At 34.9% G+C, this 21297-nt stretch overlaps 2 protein-coding genes across 2 annotated transcripts; one reads left to right on the plus strand and one right to left on the minus strand.

Annotated features, from left to right (window-relative positions):
* Positions 1–1406: 1406 nt before the first annotated feature.
* On the minus strand, positions 1407–19840 carry LOC115448110 (protein-glucosylgalactosylhydroxylysine glucosidase). Its single transcript, XM_037441800.1, has 14 exons — positions 19513–19840; positions 9918–10249; positions 7602–7904; positions 7126–7226; positions 6713–6848; positions 6178–6325; positions 5366–5513; positions 5017–5107; positions 4541–4628; positions 3856–4053; positions 3073–3241; positions 2585–2756; positions 2045–2185; positions 1407–1657 (listed from the first exon to the last, which is right to left on the minus strand). The coding sequence occupies exons 1-14, from the start codon at positions 19686–19688 to the stop codon at positions 1548–1550; spliced, it is 2313 nt and encodes a 770-aa protein (XP_037297697.1). The 5' UTR covers positions 19689–19840; the 3' UTR covers positions 1407–1547.
* On the plus strand, positions 10688–15257 carry LOC115448109 (uncharacterized protein K02A2.6). The gene has a single exon (XM_030175423.2). The coding sequence runs from the start codon at positions 10956–10958 to the stop codon at positions 14910–14912; it is 3957 nt and encodes a 1318-aa protein (XP_030031283.2). The 5' UTR covers positions 10688–10955; the 3' UTR covers positions 14913–15257.
* Positions 19841–21297: the final 1457 nt, after the last annotated feature.

Here is a 21297-nt window from a genome sequence, read left to right on the forward strand (position 1 = left end):
GGCCGCGGCATTTTGGCATCACACCACCCTATAGTTAACCTAACCTGTACAATATAAAGAATGAACAAGAAATATCAAAATGATCTGCAATTTTATTACCTCGTGAATTTATACTTAACACTTAAACATTGCTCAATATTAGACGCTCGCTTCGAGGCTGTGTGAAAATATTGTATGTCATAATTTTTCAAGGTCTGTAGACGAATGGATTATTTTTAATTTATTAAACATGTGTTTAACATCTGTGCAAATACTCAGGTTTATTTTTCTGCTATGTTAATATTTTCTCCTCAAACTTCAAAGGAAGAGAAATTAATATTGAATGCTCAATTGTGTTCCGAAATCACTTTAAAGCCCTCCACTGAGCAAATGACCTTGAGCGTTGGTTCAATACATGTGCCGCGCGTGAGTTCTGACGGGAATATATACAAATCTTCAAAAACGTTTTTTAGGTCTTTTTGAAAAATTTAAACTACCAAAATATTCTTTATGAAATTATTTATCTCATAGGGTTGCTAATTAAAATGATACGTACTTTAAGAGAACATCCGTGGAACCAACAATTTTAGTGGAATTTGCATTATGACTAGGGTCACCATCCGTCCGGAATTCTCCGGATTTGTTCTAGTTTGAAGGGTGCCCGGGGGCCGTCCGCCAGGGGTTTTTAAAAGGACACTTTTGTTGTCAGGGGAAATGTATTTTTTATAGAAAAGCGATAAATTGGTATAAATCTTAGTTAAAAATTCATTCATAATAACCCGCACGTACAAATGAATAAAAATTAAAAAATCAAAGCGATGTTTTATTTTTGTGGCAAAAAATATTTTTAAGAAGTGTCCGAGGAAAAAATCCATATTTCACCCAAATGCCCGGGAATTTTGCCGTGTTTATCCGGCCGCTGCAATTTAGGTGACGGCAGCCCTATCTCAATAATGTAAAAACTATTGGTGGACCTAATAAAGCAAACAAATACAAGAATAGATTTTTTTTCTCTATTACAATATTATAAACTTTAGTTACTTGGAATAGTTTTGAATAATATGGCATGCAATGACCGCAATGATGAATAGACAGGAACGAGGCTTTAAGATTGGCTTATGAGATCATAGCCGTAAATATGTTTTTTGTAATCTTGATATATATATATTTATTTCGTATTTCGCCACGGCTTAAAATAACTGCGGACCTATTATAGTATTCGAGAGTGTTGACAAGACGAGGTAAATGCATAGGAACTAAGATGAGAGGAACAATATTGAGATCAAAATTAATGCCATTGCTCTGACGTAAAATATCTTCTTATTTTTTTTTAACGTAAATATGAATCGATCACAAACAGTAATAAATAAGCGGGCAATTAATGTATACAACTTTATTTTCAAACCATGCGCACATTTAATGCAAAAAAATATAACTATTTGCATTTAAAAAAATATAACTATTTTGTTTTCTTCCCTGAATATGATTTTTTTATTTACAAATCTATATAAAAATATTTTATCTCAAAGTTAAGTCTATTTTGTACAGTATTTCACAGATGGCTCTGGCTATAACCCTATTGGTCGGAGATAGTTGTTCCCGATGATGTCGGCCGGCAGCTTGCATTCCTTCCACGGCTTTGATCGTATTGTAAACGGTCCTGTGCCTGTGAGTGTTACTGGAAAAAAAAAAGAGATCTTTATTATTATAAATATAATAAAATAGTGACAAGCCGATTCTACATTATAGATATATCGTATTTCGAAATTAAAGAACTTAATTTCACACACATTGATTTATTCCAGAAGGGGCAGGCAGAACACCGACTTTCCGCCAAGTGCGTCCCATGATGTGATAGGGGCTGAGCCTAGCGCCTCATCAGGCACAAACTACAGACTTCGTAAACTCATGAAAAACTCAATACCATTTAGCCCAACCCGAGTGTTGAACCCGGGACCTCATAGCACAGTCGTACACTCAAAACAACTACACCACCGTCGCAATCGGGAACTCATTTAACATTAACAAAAAAATTAGATATCATTGGCATTAAATGGACACTTACCCGACATACCCGGGACCAGCGTGACGTTATACCTTCCATTGTTCATAACCAACGGCCAGTTGTCGTCCACTTCCGTCACTATCAACTTCATCCTAGAAGTCTGGATGTCCAGGATTAGATTCGAACCTAGGTACTTTATACCTGAAAGCAAGGAGATTGATAAGTACCCTACTTTTGAACCAACGTCTAGAGTCTGTCTAGTGTTTTCTCAAAATGGGTGACAACACCCCCTAGTGGGCGCTGAAGACTTTCATTAATAATCTATCAGATTAGGTATTAGTAAGTATGTACATTTTAACTCCTAAAAAGAAAAGATAAGACTCATATGATACACTTTATATCGAACATCGCCGGTCATGAGAAGAAACATATGAGAAGAAACTGCAGAAAGTGGTCTTAACTCTGTCTGGCCCGATAGATGGCAATAGGCTCTCCCCCTATTACATGGAAGGCAACATGGCTGACAAAATTGAGATTTGCCATTATTATCTACGAAAGGACAAAGGCGTTATACTATTGTGGAGAAGTACTAGGAATTACCTTTAACTTTAAACCTGGTGGCTTCGGGCGGCAGCTGCGGCCAATTGATCTCCAGCCGGTCTAGATGTATGCTGATGCCGGCGTATCCGAATATGAGAGTTTGTAAGAACCCTCCCATGCCCGTGAAGAAATTCATCGCCCCGATGTCGGGTCGTTGGAGTTCAGACCACACCTAAGGAATTGAAGTAGAAAGACTGCCTACAAAATTATTATCTACATGTTTTAACATATATTACAATTATGAATGAATGAGTAAATGAGAGAGTTTTGGTCACGGCGGCTTATCTCACTGGAGATCATCCACGCAAAAGATTATAATGCACAAATGTGTGCATTACACACGTGCACTATAATATCTCCTGCATACCTTGCTGATCTCCGTTAAGATTTGCCGTTGTGGCTGAAATCCGGTCAGTAAGGAATAAATTTTATTCAACTTTATTTATCTCTAAGCTATATGTTTATTCAGCTCTTGTTTCAATACCCACCTTAAAAGGTTCTCTGACATAACTCTGGTAGCTTTTGTTGAACAGCTCAGCCGCCTTTACATTGTCTTGCAGTTGGAGGTGTCCTATGGTGTGCATGCTCCATGTCATGGCGGGTCCGTCTGACCGAGTCACTGACTCGTAGTATGATAGATCGTTTGCTCGCGTCGATCTGGGACGATAGTTTAAAAATTACGGATAATCGTGTTGGTAAGGTGTGGTGTGATGTTGGGAGCTTGTAGTGTTAAATAGAAGTTTTATTTCCTAAATAATAAGCATAAACGAGGATGAATATATACATATATAAGAAAGTGAGTAGATACTGTCAGCCACGAAGGTAGCTGAATAAGTTCAAAATTTCAAATTGCCTTTAAACTTTGTCTTTCCTTATATTTCTACACTAAAATTCTAGAAAGTTTAATTTATTTTATGTAATGAAAAATGAAAATTTTTACTGTAGTAAATGTTAACGTTTTGAATGTGTTCATCTACTTTTGTGGTTGGCATAAAAAATAAGGAAATCCAAAGTTTAGTTCCAGAGGCAAAACAATGATTGAAAATCGCTGATCGAAATATTTTTAGCTAAGATCGCATTCCGGCAACAGCCTGTGAATATCCAGTTCCAATAGGACGGCATAATTGTGTCAACTGACGAGGTGTACATCTCTTGTCCGTCAACATTCTATTGGACCCCACTCCACTTACCATCAAAGGGGCCAATTTTACCTGCGTGTATAAAAAACTCCTACATTTTGTAATTATTTATCCTACAATACTTCAACTTACACATTCATTTTGTACTGCAACGGGAATCCCAAGAGTACAGCATCTGCCTGCTTGATCTCCTCTCCTCGTGGATATCCTTCGAACTGGGGATGATAGTCTAACGCCTCATCGTAAGGCAACGCTAGACTCCAGGCGATGTCCGCCCAGTGGTCCGGGTCTTTCGCCATGAAGTAGTCTTTGCAGAGGCAGGACACGTATCTGGAAGTATTAACATTTAGTCTTAACTGGTACACTGAACAAAATATTTATGTATTATGAACAGTCCCACACAAGTATCTGAAACAATTCAAAGCTTTAAGTCTGTACTCTAATGTGTTCTTATCAGCATTTATTTCTTGGTCACAAAAGTAAAATAATAGGCTTTACTTCAGACAAAGAAAAAACAAATTCAATGCAAATTAATGTGTAAAGACGATTTGAAATTCGAAATTGGTTCAGCTGCTTATGTGGATGACTATACATTTAGGTACCTTTTTTCAACAGTCAAGTCGAGAATATTTTAATTAAAATCTGTATTTAGAACTTTCTAATTTTATTTTCAAGTCAAAGTTCAAAACCAAAATCATTTGGAGTAAGTAACAAGTTACTTTGGATTTATTTAACGCGTTTTTATTTTTCCCGATTCTTAATGAGATGATAAACTATTGTTTATCTTTGAAGAGTGAATCAGGAAATGTGTACGTACTGTGCTAAATAAAGCGAGTATCCAGCCACTACGTTGGTGAATACTGAATTTGAAACATTGCTGTGATCCTCGTCAGGTCCCATCACATCTAGAAATGATGAATAATAATTTAGAGATCACGAGGAACCAATTACAGGAAATAATGATTTTTTATGTTTACGCGAATGTTAGACATTGAAATAAAACTATTTTACGAATTTCATTGCGTCTGCGTAGATCAGACTGTCAATTGCTAAAACAATTTAAAATTTTGTAAATGTAAATATGTAGATAAATATTGTAACTGATTTCTTAGTTGACGAACAACTTAGTTCCCCCGTGACCATGAAGGCTGCAGTCTTTGAAACATTAGGAAAAAAAATTATGTAAAAGACGACGATAAGATCCGTAAAATAATTTTATTTCAAAATTACAGGCAAGTCTGTCAAATTCTGATTAATATGACAATTGCAAGAAGATATATAAATGATACCCACTCTCTATATCATAAAGGCCAGTAGTGTAGTTAATGATGGCGCGAGAAGCCCAGAAATCAGCTATATGCGTCACGATAGCACAGCCGCCTTGCTGAAATCAAGACAGTCTTTAAGGCATAGTAATTCTACTGGAGGTTATAGTAGGTCTAGTGGACCAAGTTTAGAAGCACAGTATAATGCGACGTGCTTTGTAATAATTCAGACTTCAAGTGAAATTGCTAGTGATTCTATCTGATCATTTGTTTATAAAAATTACGTAGCCATTTTGTCAGTATACCTTCAACGACTTTTCTCTCTTTGTAGAGGATGCCTATGCCCAGCAGTGGGACAGTATAATCATCATTCTCACCTTCAACCACTCCTCATCTCTCGTGGTAGCCAGATACTGGCGAGTCGCGAACGATATGCAGCCCGAGATGTGTTGTTGGAACTCTGCCACCAGCGGGCAGCACGGCTGCGTCACTTCTACCCCGGTATACGCGCTCTCCCATGGGAATCTAAAGAATTGACAAGGAACTTCAAATATCTACCGCAACAACTGAAGAGTGAATATTGTTCTATTTTCGGAACTTGGAAATGTTTTCTCTTTTTTAGTATTATCAGCTATAATAAAATCCTAACCAAGGACCGTAGTTACATTTATGAAAATAACTCTATTTAGGTACCTAATATATCAATTAAATTGTTTTTTAGAAGCTACGAAATCCTCTATTAACTGCTATGAAGTTCCCTTGTCAATTATTAATCTACTATTCGCTATGAAGGGATCGTCATGTTTTCTAAGAATACCCCTATAAAAAGTTATTATCACTTAATCAAAATTTTCCTCATTGTTTTGTTTCTAATCTTCACACTATTTAACTTAAGAAAGAAAGTAACAAGACATATACAGTCTTACTTATAAAAAAATCGCAAAGCTATGCTTAGTTAAAACACAATTTTACTCGATCAGATCTAAGTCAAATCCGCCATCTTGCTTCTTAATAAGGTTTAAACTAGGAAACCAGTAATGCTTTTGACAGCTATTTAAGCAATTCTTAATCACCTCTTAACGCTAAAACAAGTTTATGAGTAAGACTGTCAATGATTATTTTTTTCATTCTAACCTAACCTAACCTAACCCCAAGATTACCACTTGCTAGGTAAAAATGTACTGTGTACCTGTATCCCTTATGGCCAGTGAGTTTAGCGAGTTCTGCTGCCACGTAAGCGGTGTCGAGTCGGTATTGGATGAGCGTCTTCGCGTACCGAGGATACAACAGCAAGATGGACGGGAACATCCACGTCTCCGTGTCCCAGAAGTTGTGACCTGGTGGTTAATACCACTTAGCATTATTATTTTTCTTTATTGCTTGAAATGACGAGACAAGCTTGCCGTTCGCCTGATGGTAAGCCATACGACCGCCCATAAACAGAAACACCATCCAACACCTTGAATTACAAAGTATTGTTTGGTATTTCACTGCGTTCGCTATCCTGAGATATGAGATGTTAAGTCTTATTATGTCCAGTACAATGTCTACAATGTCCTTCAAACCGGAACACAACAGTAACTGAACACTGCTGCTTGGCGGTAGAAATAGACATTGTGGTGGTACCTAACTAGGCGAACTCTCACATATGAGAGACCTACCACTAGTAGTAATGTAATACGTAATGCATAGCTGAATGAAATCTTATGTGAAACAGCAATTACCTTCATAATCTTCGAAGGTGCCTCCTGTGGCGAGGCCGGTAGGGCTGAGGCCGTAGAACCGGTCCAATGGTTGATAAGACTTCGCTGATGGTAAAGAGCTTAAGAAGTAATACCAGATCCCGTGAACAATCTTCGCCTGGGAAAAAAAGTCATAAATTGAATGACGAATGTTGCTTTAAAATTGTTGGACAATTTTTTCGATCTTTATTACATTTGTGTTGGTGTAAGGTTGCAAAGGTATTGCGAGCAAACCAGCATTCTTGAGAAGTTCTATAAGCATTCCGAGGGTTTGTGAAATGTGCCAACTAGGCCAGCGTGGCAGACTAAGGCCTAATCCCTCTCAATAGTAGAGGAGGCCCATGCCTCGCATTGAGACAGTAGATACAGGGCTGATATTATACATGACATCTCACCAATTTCAAATTGCCTTCAATCTTAATTCCACCTTCAAGGTACAGCTTCTGCCACTCTTCAACATGTTTCTCGTACAATTTCTCACCGTCCTCCTGCAATACTATCAAACAAGTAACTTTACCCCCATTACAAATACATTATCGAGAAGCGAGCTACGTATCAAATAATAATTCAGTTTTGCATAATTACACATTTTTTATTGAAATAACGAGACTTGCTCAGCCTGATGGACACGACTGCTCATAAACAGTAGCAATATCATGCAGATCTTTGAATGATTAACTTCCCGGAAACATAATATATTATGTATATATTGGTTAAAGTTCATGGAAATGTTAAAATATTTAATTCCTTCTTTAAAACAAACAATAAATGCCAGGGTTAGTGTCAGAATTGTTTCAAACCCAGTGTCAACGTCAACTTGATTATCAATATCAGTGCAGTTATAAACGACCATTAAATCCAAAAAAGTAACCTTTTATGAGCTCCTCTTTCGCCACCGTCCTATTCTTATCCGCCGTCATGGCGAAAGTGAAAATCCTGGAGCCATGCTGAGGCACCACCAGATGATCAGGTACAGATGTCCAGTAGGCACACACGTCTACAGGCATGGGCTGGTAAGTCGTGTCCTCAGACTCCCAGGTCTGTCCACAGGAACTCCAGATAGTTCGACCGTTGATGATCTCTGGAACTGGATTCTGGAATGCTACGTCTTTGCTATCCGGCCCTGGCATCAGAGATATTGCTACCCAGATTTCGTGGTGGATGAAGCTTGGATCTGGAATGAAATAAGTAAAATGAAGTTTCATAAATTATATTATTATAATTAAAATTAAGGTGCGTTGGGGTTAAATCGGACGCTTTTTCGACGTGTTAAACAGTCTTCTCGAATAATTTTTTTACAAAAATTCTATAAGAGCTATCATAATGAATCATTAACTTAGCTATATGTTATTAAATATACTAAATGGTATATATTTTTTCAATACCTTATATATAACAGTTAATGTTTTATAGGGCTTTAAAAAAGTACCATACTTTTAGAAATGTGTGAGAAAGATAGGACCTTCACAGGTATGGTTCGGACTACTATCTAAAATCGTCTATGATACAGAGATTCTAAAATCCATAAAAAGAGCATATTCTGATCTAGATATTCATTTATAAACATTCAAAAAAAATTATAAATTTCGTAAGATATTTTTAGAAGCGAACTTTGTTTTTTTAATAGTTCTAGGCATACGATCATACCCCACATAAGTGAGACTGTAGATATTTTTAAAAATATTCGAAGAAATAGTACAGACACGTGTAAATAAACAATAAATAAACGAAATCGACCATTCATCTGAGCTAAAAAAAAAAACCAATTACTGAGTTCAGACGTTTTCGTGTATAAATTTTGATAAAAACTTGCAATATTTTACAAGTGCTAGATAGAACGATTTTTATCCGTTCTTAAACGACAAATAATTGTATGGGTAAAGATCGGATCTCAGGGAATATACGTGTTTCGACATATTTGAATAAACAAGTCACAAGATTTATTTCCTTTATGATAGTATATACCTACAAAATTAATTGAAAACAGTAAATACTCAATTAAAATTAGGCAAATTCTTGCATGGGGTTAATCCGGATCTGCCAGGGAACGACAAAACACCGATATTCTGTTTGTTAGCACCGTAAACATTATTCACTTGACGGATTCACTCATGTGAACTAGTGGAACGTAGGGTACAAGATGGTGTCGCAGGTAGTGTTGTCCGAAAACAAAAATTATAACACAATTACGAGTTATTTGATTTATACGATGTTATACCTCCTACGATCTTACCCCAACGCGCCTTACTATTATCGACAGAAGCTAACAAAATCTCGGACATTTAAGCAGCGTTGAATAATTTGCAAAATTATGTCGTAAACGGGTCGCGTTCCTGGATTAATCTGTGTATACCCGGTTTCAAAAGGCCGGCATAATTGTCTCGACTGCCAAGGGGTAATCATCTCTCGTAGATCAACATTCTATTGAATCCCACTCCACTTACCATCAGGTGCAGTGAAGATAATTTGCCATGCTCGTATAAAAAAAATATTAATGTTTGCGCTATAACTTTGTTGAGTCATATACAACATAATAAACATTGGAATAAAAAAAGGCAGGATGAGGTAAGTAGGTACATCAGCTCATTGCTACTCCAGACAACACAAAGTTTTAATGTCCATCCAGTTAAGAAACACCTACAATATTTTTATAGCAAAATTTTATATCAATCATAGTTAAAATTAATGTAGGCGTTGCGAAATCTTCAACTGCACAAGGTCAGCCGAGAATACATTTAATTGCGTCATCGTCTGACAACTGCAGGTAAACTAGAATCTATATAAATACTAATCAACGTGGATTATATGATACAATATCTGGTCATCTAATAGAGGGATCATAAAACGAATTGCATGAAGTCTAGGTAGCTACGCCTTCGGTATATTTTATGCCTATTGCAACTAAATACATTTGCTGCTATCTTTTTATTCATTATTATCATTATTATAATATCAGCCCTGTATTATATACTGTCCCACTGCTGCGCACGGGGCCTCCTCTACTATTGAGAGATGTTAGGCTATAGTCCAGCACGCTGGCTATTTCGCTATTGTCATCATTGGCTACACGATATTTGCCATGAGATCTAGGGAAGTCTTTTACCTAACTTACATTGAATATTAATAGTTTTTGGCGTACTTTTTCGACCAATTTACCAATGGACAATAAAATAACAAAATATCATACCGTTATGAGTCTTCGAATCAACTTTGATTTGGTTGATCAAAGCCCTCGTGTAATACCGATGGGCGTAAATCATTTGCGTGACAATCGACCTTTCCCTGTCTACCCTCACTTTGAACACTCCTTCTTTAGTATTTAAACTATAGACTGGGCTAAACGGATGTCGTGTGAGTGTAGAGTTAAGTCTGATATTGGCCCAATTGGGTATCCTGGCTCGATGACTTTCACCCTTATGTCCATTGTATAAGCCATTCATGTAGACTGTATCGCCGAAGACGTTTGCTGCGATGTGACCGTTGCCGATTGAGGGCATGAAACGGTTGTTTGACGGAAGGCTGAAAAAGAGGGTTATTGTCAAAATAGTTGCAGGATTTTGGAAAGAACTCCTTGCATCGGTGTTTCCCGAGTGTTATTGTCCTTCTTTAAACGAGGCTTTAAAAGAATGCTCACCTCCAGGTAGGTAACGGTTTGGCTGTGCCTCTGGCATTGCAAAGACCATGAGCGGCGAATACTGCTTACCATTAGCGGACCGCTTGCTCGTTTGCCTAGTAAGGCATTAAAAAAAGAGTACGTCGGTTATGCATGCGTTTGTTAAGTTAATAAGTGGTATTAGTTCATTTGAGTATTTCGACCGTAGTGACCAAGTAAATATAGTTTGATAACATTGTCATGGTTTAATATTTAGTTACCTACCGTACCAGCTGTCATGTTCTGTAGAACGTACGTAAAATTGTAGACAATAAAGGTTTTATGTACACTTCCTATAATTATGTATCTAATTCACTGTGTTATATTGGCAACACTGATATATATTATTAGATATGTCAACATTGTATTGTGCTTGCTATAATGTGTTATTAAAGAGAGACTACGTTCAAATAATTAAATATGGTTTAATTTACACCATCATTGAAGAACATAACATGGCGCTGCGGCAAAACGTTGGCAATTTAAAATTGAAGAAGACATCGGTATTATTTGTGTTCCAGATAGAAAAATTGTTAAGATTAATAAATACAATACCCAAGCACGCGGTGTAAAATGGCAGAAGACAGAAATACAATTACGGGATTGAAACCCCCAGAATTTAAGGAACTAAACGCTGAAGGATTTAAGAGATGGAAAAGAAGATTCGAAATATATAGAAAGGCGTCGGGAGCGGACAAGAAACCAGAAGATGTTCAAGTCGCATTATTACTTCACTGCATGGGTGAAACTTGCATCGACATTTACGCTACGTTTGAGATTGACGAGAAGCAATCTACGTATGAAGAGGTAATAACTAAATTTTATGATTACTTCGTACCGCGAGAGAATCTTAGTGTGAATGCGCACATGTTTTTTATGCGAAATCAAAATGAAGGTGAATCGTTGGATCAGTACCTGACAGAGTTGAGGAAACTAGCAATCCAATGCAAGTTTGGCGAACAGCAAGAACGCTTAATAAAAGATAAATTAATTACAGGTATTATAGATAAAACTGCTAAAAATAGATTATTAAGAGAACCCGACTTAACATTACAGAAAGCTATTGAAATTTGTAAAGCTGCAGAACTATCAGCGGAAAGGTTGCAGAAAACAGAAAGTAGTATATCTGGACAAGTAAATAAGATTAATAATAGGTCTATGCCGAGCCAATATCCAAGATCAAGATCAAAGTCAAGAAGTAGAACTGATACTATGCAGACTTTTAGGCAGACAACGGGCAGGTCAACAGTAATTTCAAAACAATGTCAGCGATGTGGTAAGCTACATGACAAAAGAAATTGTCCCGCTTATAATAAAATTTGTTTAAAGTGCAATAAAATTGGCCATTTTGCTAAACAATGCCAATCAGGCAGACATATTAAACAATTGTACACAAATTACAAAACAAATCATAATCTAATTACTGAAACTAAATTAAACAGTGTTTGTATCAATAATGTATCTGCATCAAATAGAGATTGGTCAGAAAATGTATACTTTGTGGATTTAAATAAGAATTTAGAATTTAAATTAGATACTGGTGCACAATGTAATGTTTTACCAAAAAACCTTTGTTACAAAATAGGCATATGTACATTTGAAAAATCTAATCTACAATTGTCAAATTATAATGGTGATCCCATACCTACATTGGGACAAGTTTCCTTAAAATGTAAAATTGGTAAAGAAAATCAGTTCATAACATTTCAAGTCTGTCATGGAAAGCTATTACCTATATTGGGGTTGGACACAATAGATAAATTTAAATTGATTAAAAGAATTCCAAGTTCATTAAATAAAAATAATACACAAATACAAAAAATTGATAGTAAAGACACAATGTTAGAAAAATATAAAGATGTTTTTGAAGGCTTAGGACAGATTAAAGAATATGAGTATAAAATTATTTTAAGAAATGACTGGCAAGGCAAGATTGAACCTTGTAGACATGTACCATTTAAACTTTTAACAAAATTAAAATCTGAATTAGATAACTTAGAGAAGATAGGGGTAATTTCAAAAATAGAGAAACCCACAGATTTTGTTAGCAGTCTAGTCATTACTTCAAAGCCAGACGGGTCTATTAGAGTCTGCTTAGACCCACAATATTTAAATAGTCAGATTAAACGGGAACATATTATGATACCCACACTAGAAGAAATAACCTCTAAATTAAGTGGTAGTACAGTCTTTAGTACGTTAGACGCTAATAAAGCCTTTTTCATGTTAAAATTAAGCAATGATAGTAAAGAATTTACAACATTCATTACACCCTATGGTAGATATTATTATAATAGGTTACCTTTTGGTTTATCATCTAGCCCAGAAGTGTTTCATAGAGTTTATAAAAACATATTTAAAGATATTGAAGGTGTAGAAATTTACATTGATGATGTATTAATTCATGCTAGAAATGAAGAAACCCATGATAAGATTCTAGAAAAAGTGTTGAAAAGAGCAAAAGAAAGTGGAATTAAATTCAATATAAAAAAATGTCAGTTCAAACAAAAAGAAGTTAAGTATTTAGGACATATTTTAAGTAGTGAAGGAGTGAAAATTGATAAGAATAGAGTAAAAGCTATTACAGAAATGAGGGAACCTAAAGATCAGAAAGAATTGCATAGATTTTTAGGAATGATTACATATATCTCTAGATTTATACCAAATGTATCTGAAGTGACAGCACCATTAAGAGAATTAATTAAGAAAGATGTAATTTTCATGTGGGGAAATAGACAGCAAGAGTCGTATAACATGTTAAAGAAATTAATTAGTGAACCCCCAGTACTTAAATACTTTCAAATTAACCAATTGATAACTTTGAGTGTAGATGCATCCAAGGATGGTTTAGGTTCAGTACTTTTACAAAATGCTCAACCAGTAGCTTATGGTTCAAGAGCATTAACAGACACAGAGAAATTGTACAGTCAAATTGAAAAAGAAAGTCTAGCCATTCTTTATGGATGTACTAAATTTAATCAATATTTGTATGGTCAGAAATTTGTTGTGGAAACAAACCACAAACCGTTGGTGGCAATATTCTCAAAACCTTTAAATAAATGTCCGATTAGATTACAAAGAATAAGACTAGCATTACAACCTTATATGTTTGAATTAATTTATAAACCTGGTAAAGAATTATTAATTGCTGACCACTTAAGTAGGTCTTTCATAAATGATACATCTAAAACATATGATTTAGATAATAAATGTTATGCACATGTTGCTATGGTGATAAATAATTATGATATAACAGATAAAAAATTAAAGGAGATAATAGAGGAAACGGCAAAAGATGAGAAATTAGTAAAAATAATTAAATATATTAGAGAAGGTTGGCCCGAAAATAAGTGGCAAGTAGAAAGTGAAATAAAGTGTTATTATAGTTATAGAGATGAGTTAGGTGAATGGGAAGGTTTGATAGTAAAAGGAAATCAAATTGTGATACCAAAAAGTATGAGAAAAGAAATTCTAGGTAAGATACACTATGCACACTTAGGAATCGAGAAATGTAAACAATTAGCAAGAAAAACAATATTTTGGCCTAATATGTCTAAAGAAATAGAAGATTTAATACAAAATTGTGATACATGCAAAAGTTTTCAGAATAGGAATAGGAAAGAGGAAATGATTGAAAAAGAAATACCTGAGGGACCTTGGCAAATAGTAGCAACTGATATTTTCTTTCTTTATAGAAATCCATATATACTAGTGGTAGATGCTTATAGTAAATTTGTGGAAATAGAAAAGTTAAGTTCTTTGTCAGCTCAAGACACAATTAATAGTTGTAAACAAATATTTGCACGCTATGGAATACCTAAATTAGTATATTCAGATTCAGGAACTCAATTTACAGGACTAGAATTTAAAAAGTTTTCAGGTAGTTGGAATTTTGAACATAAGATAGTTAGTCCAAAACATCATCAAGGCAATGGGTTAGCAGAAAGACACATACAAACTATTAAAAATATTTTGAAAAAATTAATATATGATAACAAAGACATCTATTTGGGTCTTCTTTTACATAGGAATACACCTATAGATAATAACTTGAAAACAGCAGCCGAACTTATGTTTAATAGGAATATTAGGACTATCATACCATCTTTTGAAGGACGTTTCATAAAGCATAATGTAATAAATTATAGAGAAAAACTAATTGAAAAACAAAGAAAGCAAAAGTTACAATATGATCAGGGATGTAGGAATTTACAGGATTTAACTGAAGGAAATGTAGTAAAAATACAAAATGAAAGCGGAGAGAAACCACATAAAAGTGGGATAGTGATAGGAAAAAGTAATGGACCGAGATCATATAAAATAAGAAAAGAGAACGGTGATATAATAGTAAGGAATAGGAGAATGTTGATAAAAGGAGGAAAATATAAGGATAGTATTATAGATGATTGGGGTGATTGTGAAAATGATAGTATAGAAGGAAAAGAATTTATTGAAAGTCAAGATAGACATGAACCGGAAACAAAGCATGTAAGATTTGAAATTAATAATCATAATGAAAAAACTGTGTAACAAGATCAGGCAGAGTGAGTAGGAAACCTTCAATTTTGAAAGATTATGTATTATAATTAAGTTTATTAATGTAAAACTGATTAAATAAATAAATAAATGTGAATGTGTGAAGGTTTAAATAGTTTGTGTAATAGTAAGATAAATGAAAAAGTTTGTAATTTCAGTAGAATGGAAAATGTTATATGTAATAGTAATTTTGTTAATTTAGTTGAAAATGTAACCTATCTGTTTTGGAAAAGGGAGATGTTATATTGGCAACACTGATATATATTATTAGATATGTCAACATTGTATTGTGCTTGCTATAATGTGTTATTAAAGAGAGACTACGTTCAAATAATTAAATATGGTTTAATTTACACCATCATTGAAGAACATAACACACTGTAGAAAAAGAAAGAGCAATTTGTTCTAAACGACTAAGAGTCATTAATTATAATTATCAAACTAAACACAGGCTAAGATGATCGACGATGTAAACTTTTGCTATTAAATTAATTTCAGGCGGAATTTATATTGATTGTTTTTTATGACTAGTATATTATTTTTGTTCCTAGAAATAAGTATGAATGTGAGATGACGTAGAGTTATTGCTTGCAGAAACTTTAGTGGTAACTGCCAGAATACCTTTTGTATTTGTACCGGTGGTCACTTTAATGGTAAGTGATTACTATAATCAAGATTTTTATAGGGCATAATATAAAACGCAATATCATCACATGGAATACCTTAGGAAGTTATTGACGACTTCAAACAAACCCTTTGGTCTTATTATCTTTTTTATAAGTAATAATAATTTAGCCCTGTATTATATACTCTCACTGCTGGACATCCCTCCCCTCTTATTGAGAAGTATTAAGCCTTAGTCCACCACGCTGGCCTAATGCAGATTGCAAGACTTCAAATATCCTAAATATACTTTTAGGGAACTTCCTATATATACATTTTTTTTCCTTCGCCGTTAAAACAAGCGATTCACAAATAATACACACAAGTCGGATATGCCCTGGGGTTTTGAACCTACGGCCTTACCTTTATTACTTATATCAAAAAATAAATAAATAATAGGAAACAGATACATCAATAACAGATTGTAGGATATCGTGTATATTTGAAACATTGCTACACAGTGAGTACACCACTCCCTTGCTTGCGTAGTTGTATTAAAAAGACTACCATGTTGAAGTCTCGGATTTGATCTCCGGCTCAGGAAAAGTGATGTATTATTTTTATGCTCTGTATTATCTCTGAGTTGAATTCTGTTCTCTCTCTGCTCTGAGTTTTAAATTCTGTCTAATATCGCGATAAGCTAACCTATCACATCATGGGACGGAATAATGGTCCTCTAGTTGTGCCTGAGCCCCATTCGGTGATAAAAGGCGTGAATATGTAGTAAACACAGAATATACTCTAAAGTCTAGGTGTAAACATAACATTTCGCATGTATCGCTTACAACGCTTCCCACGCTCCCTCGGTTAGTCATCGTGATTCAGCAATCACATGTTGCAAGTTCTCTTTGTCAATTGAATGCATTTTATTTTTTACCATTGAATTCTTTGACGCGGAAGCTTGCCAAACTTGCTTACAATAAATCAATTACGTTGCTCTCGTACAAGCATTCTTTAGCTTTGATAGTGTTATTTTCTCATTTATTTTTTTTATATCTCGTGGTTACGTGTTCGGCGGTATTAAAGCAAGCTGCTGGAAGCGTACCCACGACACCTTCCTACAATCGATAACGCTAAGTAGTCCATTGAAATGTTACATTTTTTAGGCCTTACCTTGCGTTTTTTAGAGGACGCAATGTTATTTTTTTGAAGTGTAGGGGGGGTCACTCTAAAGCTAAAACCAAGTTTGTGGGGTCGCCACCCTTGTCCCACGGCCGCCATCTTGAAAATAGGGGTTGAAATGGTTTTACGATGTATCTCTTAAACTATTTATCTGACAAAAAATTATAAACATTTTTGTTGCAAATTAAATTCTCTACAACTTTGGTCTAGTAACTTTTGTCGTAGAACTATAAAAAAAAAGTTATGAGCGAAAATGTTAAGAAATTCAATGTTAAGCAATGTCCATTGCAACGTCATCAGAACGTGTGTTTATAAGGTTCATAATACTTTTTTTGTACTCTCATTAATACCCAAATACCCAAGGGACTATTAGGGAACAAAAGAACATCTGCCTGCTATTATTATTATTATTTCTAACCTCTCTTATTGTAAGAATAGCTGATAATATTGTGTTGAAGTTGTCGTTCAACTTATATCTTTTAGTTGTGCTACATATTTCTGTACGTGCGGATGTATTTTATTCGATTTCGAATGATTTTAGACACGATTTTAACTTTAGTGAAAACTACTTTTTTTTTTATTAGCATTTTGCCTTTTAAAAGTCAAAATGCTAATAAATAACTTACTTACTACAACTTCAACACAATATTATCAGCTATTCTTACAATAAGAGAGGTTAGAAATAATAATAATAATAGCAGGCAGATGTTCTTTTGTTCCCTAATAGTCCCTTGGGTATTTGGGTATTAATGAGAGTACAAAAAGTATTATGAACCTTATAAACACACGTTCTGATGACGTTGCAATGGACATTGCTTAACATTGAATTTCTTAACATTTTCGCTTATAACTTTTTATTTATAGTTCTACGACAAAAGTTACAAGACCAAAGTTGTAGAGAATTTAATTTGCAACAAAAATGTTTATACATTTTTTGTCAGATAAATAGTTTAAGAGATACATCGTAAAACCATTTCAACCCTTATTTTCAAGATGGCGGCCGTGGGACAAGGGTGGCGACCCCACAAATTTGGTTTTAGCTTTAGACTGACCCCCCCTACACTTCAAAAAAATAAAATTGCGTCCTCTAAAAAACGCAACCCCAAATGTAACTTTTCAATGGACTAAAGAGGAAACAGAAAACTGTATGCAAATGACATATCATATCGATAGACTTATCGTTAACAATAGCGGTAGCGATTGCAGAAAGGCATCTTGGACTCTTATATATTTTGTACTTTTCTTCATAGCTACTAACGAACACCTACTTTAGGAAGATTTGCATAATTCTGACTAGGGGACGCGTCTCTCATTGCTTTTATTAGCCAGATGTAAGTAATATATAAAGAGAAGCAGTAACTTTGCAAAATCGTAGATACAGAAATACAGATACTAGAAGAACCATTAACTAAGTGATATATATATTTTAGTCAGATCCAAGAAATATATAAAGAGAAGCAGAAACTTGAAAAAATCGCAGATACAGAAATACAGATACAGAAGAATTAACTAAGTGATATAAGCTTATACCAAGCATCCATCATCTCCTATTAAGAGAGTGTCACGATCAATTTAAATAAAAGCGGTTTTACTCAAGCAGATTAGGGGCCGTTCAAGTATTATGTAAGCACTAGAGGACGGGGGTCTTTGCTTTACTTATTTTTTATGACATAGAGGGGGGGGGGGGGGTCTAGATGGCGATTACGTCAGCAGTAGTTATTTATTTTTGTACACATATGGCAACCCACACATTGTCTATGTTTGAAAATGAAACGCATTTTTGGGGATTCCCACAAATGAAGTATACATTTAGGTACTAGGTTAGAACCGAGTAGGTACCTTATGTTACCGTGTCATAACACAAGGTACCTACTCGGTACTAACCTAGTACCTAAATGGTAAACAGTATTATAATACCGTGTCATAAAGTTTGTGTAATTAAATATTATGTGCGTTAATGTCCTCTATCCTTAATGTATTTCGTTAGTTCTAGAATTATAACTGCTGCTTATGAATCACTCAAAAACGCAATAAAGAAAAATACATATAACAACGTTTAAGTAAGCATAAGAGGCAGAGGGGATCGGAGCGGTAAGAGCTTCGCTTACTTTTGCTGACAAGGAAGATGGAGGGGGGGGAGGTAATTATAGTAATAAATCTGTTTACGTAATACTTGAATGGCCCCTTACATAAATATAGGTAATCGTGGTCATAAAAAAAATCCTATTCCGTATGTATCTTCAATAACCCCTACAGATGCAAAACGTAGTATTTTTACGAAATAATTAGGTCGTAGCAGCGCATATGTTTTAAGTAGGGTACTTGAAACACTTGCATAAACATATATAGATTTTATTCTTACTCTGAACTAAACTGGTCTAATCTAGAGTATTGCAGTAAGTACTTTGCATTCATTTTGCAGATAGCACTGGCGGTCACTCAATAATGCAAAGCCTTGAAGGGGTAAGAAGAGTTGCATTTAGTACATTATTTACATTTCTTGAGGTGACATGTGGCGAAGCTATTGCCATATTAGGCATAAATTACAGTTTCAGACGATTCAACTTGAGTTTAAGTTGAAAAATTAATACAAATTTTATTGAATACAGAACGTTATTATTTATCGCTTCAGTGCGGACCAATTCCTCTTCCATAACCTCTTATGTCACTTATATATGGAATGATGAAATCCTTTTTAATGCATTATAATGATTTTGCTCAGTTTTTTGACCCGGTGCATGTCTGATATTGATTCTTTCATAACACCAAATATACTACTACTAACTATTTGCTAAAGAAAATAACTTACCTAAAAGCAGCAAACACATGCGGATCGCCGCTGACATCTTCAGGTTCCTCTACATCATCAGTGGTGATACGTTTCCCACCACCCTTGGTAGCAAGGACGATGACCAGCGCCGCGGCTACCGCCAGCAGCGCCACCATAGCCGTCACTTGCTTATTCCTCGTCACGAAACGCCACATCCACGATTTTTAAATTTAGAACGCCGGTTTTGAAATCCTTTTCTATTTTCAAATTTAAATAAGTCGACTAAACTGGCTTATTGTATTGATAGAAGTCAGTCCGTGTGTCTCACCCAACGTCAATGTAGAGATTACGCGACCCGCGAGCACTGTGACACACTTATTGTATATTAACAAACACAATATATAGGGTTATCTCTGTGTATGGAATTCCCTTTGTTCATTTTTAATTTATTGTTAGAATATTTTTGGGTTTTGTGTTATTGTTATATTTATCTCGGATCCAAAGTTATCAGTGGTTGAAATTGTAGGTGATAATAATGTGATGCGTAATGACTACGTTTTATCATTTTACATTAATACTTTAAAAATTAGAGTAAACGTTCGGAAAACTAATCCGATTCTTGTAACATGCTTGACAATAGCTAAGACGTCTCTTTATAATCGTCAACGCTAAGAAAGCAAAAAAATATATGGGAAAGACATATCTGATCGATAAGTCTATAGATAGCATATATCATTCTCATAAATACATACATAATATCACGCCTCTATCCCTTTGGGGTAGACAAAGGATATGTATTGCCACTTTCACGCTTCTGCTATACTTCTCTCGTTTCCTAAACCACGTGAATCTTTTCATGCATTCCCGCCGGTTCAGGGTACTTTTGACCTGGCCTTTACTAAGAATGTCAGATACCTATCTGGCATTCGAAGGTTCGGTGTGATCCCTACCGGCTCTTCCATCCACATTCGCCTTATATTTCCTCTTAGTCAGTCTCCTATCATCCATTTTCTCCACGCCCATATAAGCTCATACATAACGTTAGCGTTAACTTGTGCAGAAAGGCATCTGTACTACATACAACTATCTACTTTTAATAATTGCTTCTATTTCATTTATTACATTTATAAGAAACTGAACTAAGGCTATAGTTTACAGAGAGACATTATTACTTCAGACCTTAGCTTGAACATTACGTCTAAGGTCTCAAGGTGACGAACAAACTTTATAACTAAATAAGTTATAGTTTACAGAGAGACACTATTACTTCAGACCTTAGCTTGAACATTTCGTCTAACATCTCAAAGTACAGACAGTTCAATACCATTCAGCATTTTATAATTCAAAATTTTTGTCCACCTATTTATAAGCACTCATGGCACTTGTCATTACGAACTACATGCTCGTCTCATAAATTTGTAAAAAAATGCAAAATAAACAAGATTTTCTAAGTGGCAACCCTAAAGCTAGGAGCTGATATAATCCAATTGTCGCTTCCTTATTGTTTTAGCCCCAGGAGTCACCGACGAGCCACCTCTTGATGTACATATGCTAATTACTGTTACGACGATGTTCCGGTTGCGAATTGAGAACCTAATTGAAGTGAACCTGACTTGGAATCTAGATTGGCTGTTTTTGAGAATGACTCAGTTCTGGTAAGAATTTGTTTCTTTCTTTCGTCTAGTAAGCATTAATATGCTCTAAGCTAAAAGCCGAAGACACATTTTGTTTAAATATATGAGTAGTTCCCCTCTCTAGTATTTGGTTCTTCCTATAAACAGTAGAAATATTTTGATTGAATTATGTAGGTATACCTGTACGCGG

The sequence above is a fragment of the Manduca sexta genome, chromosome 23 (genome assembly GCF_014839805.1).
Source record: "Manduca sexta isolate Smith_Timp_Sample1 chromosome 23, JHU_Msex_v1.0, whole genome shotgun sequence".
Classification (NCBI taxonomy): Eukaryota; Metazoa; Arthropoda; class Insecta; order Lepidoptera; family Sphingidae; genus Manduca; species Manduca sexta.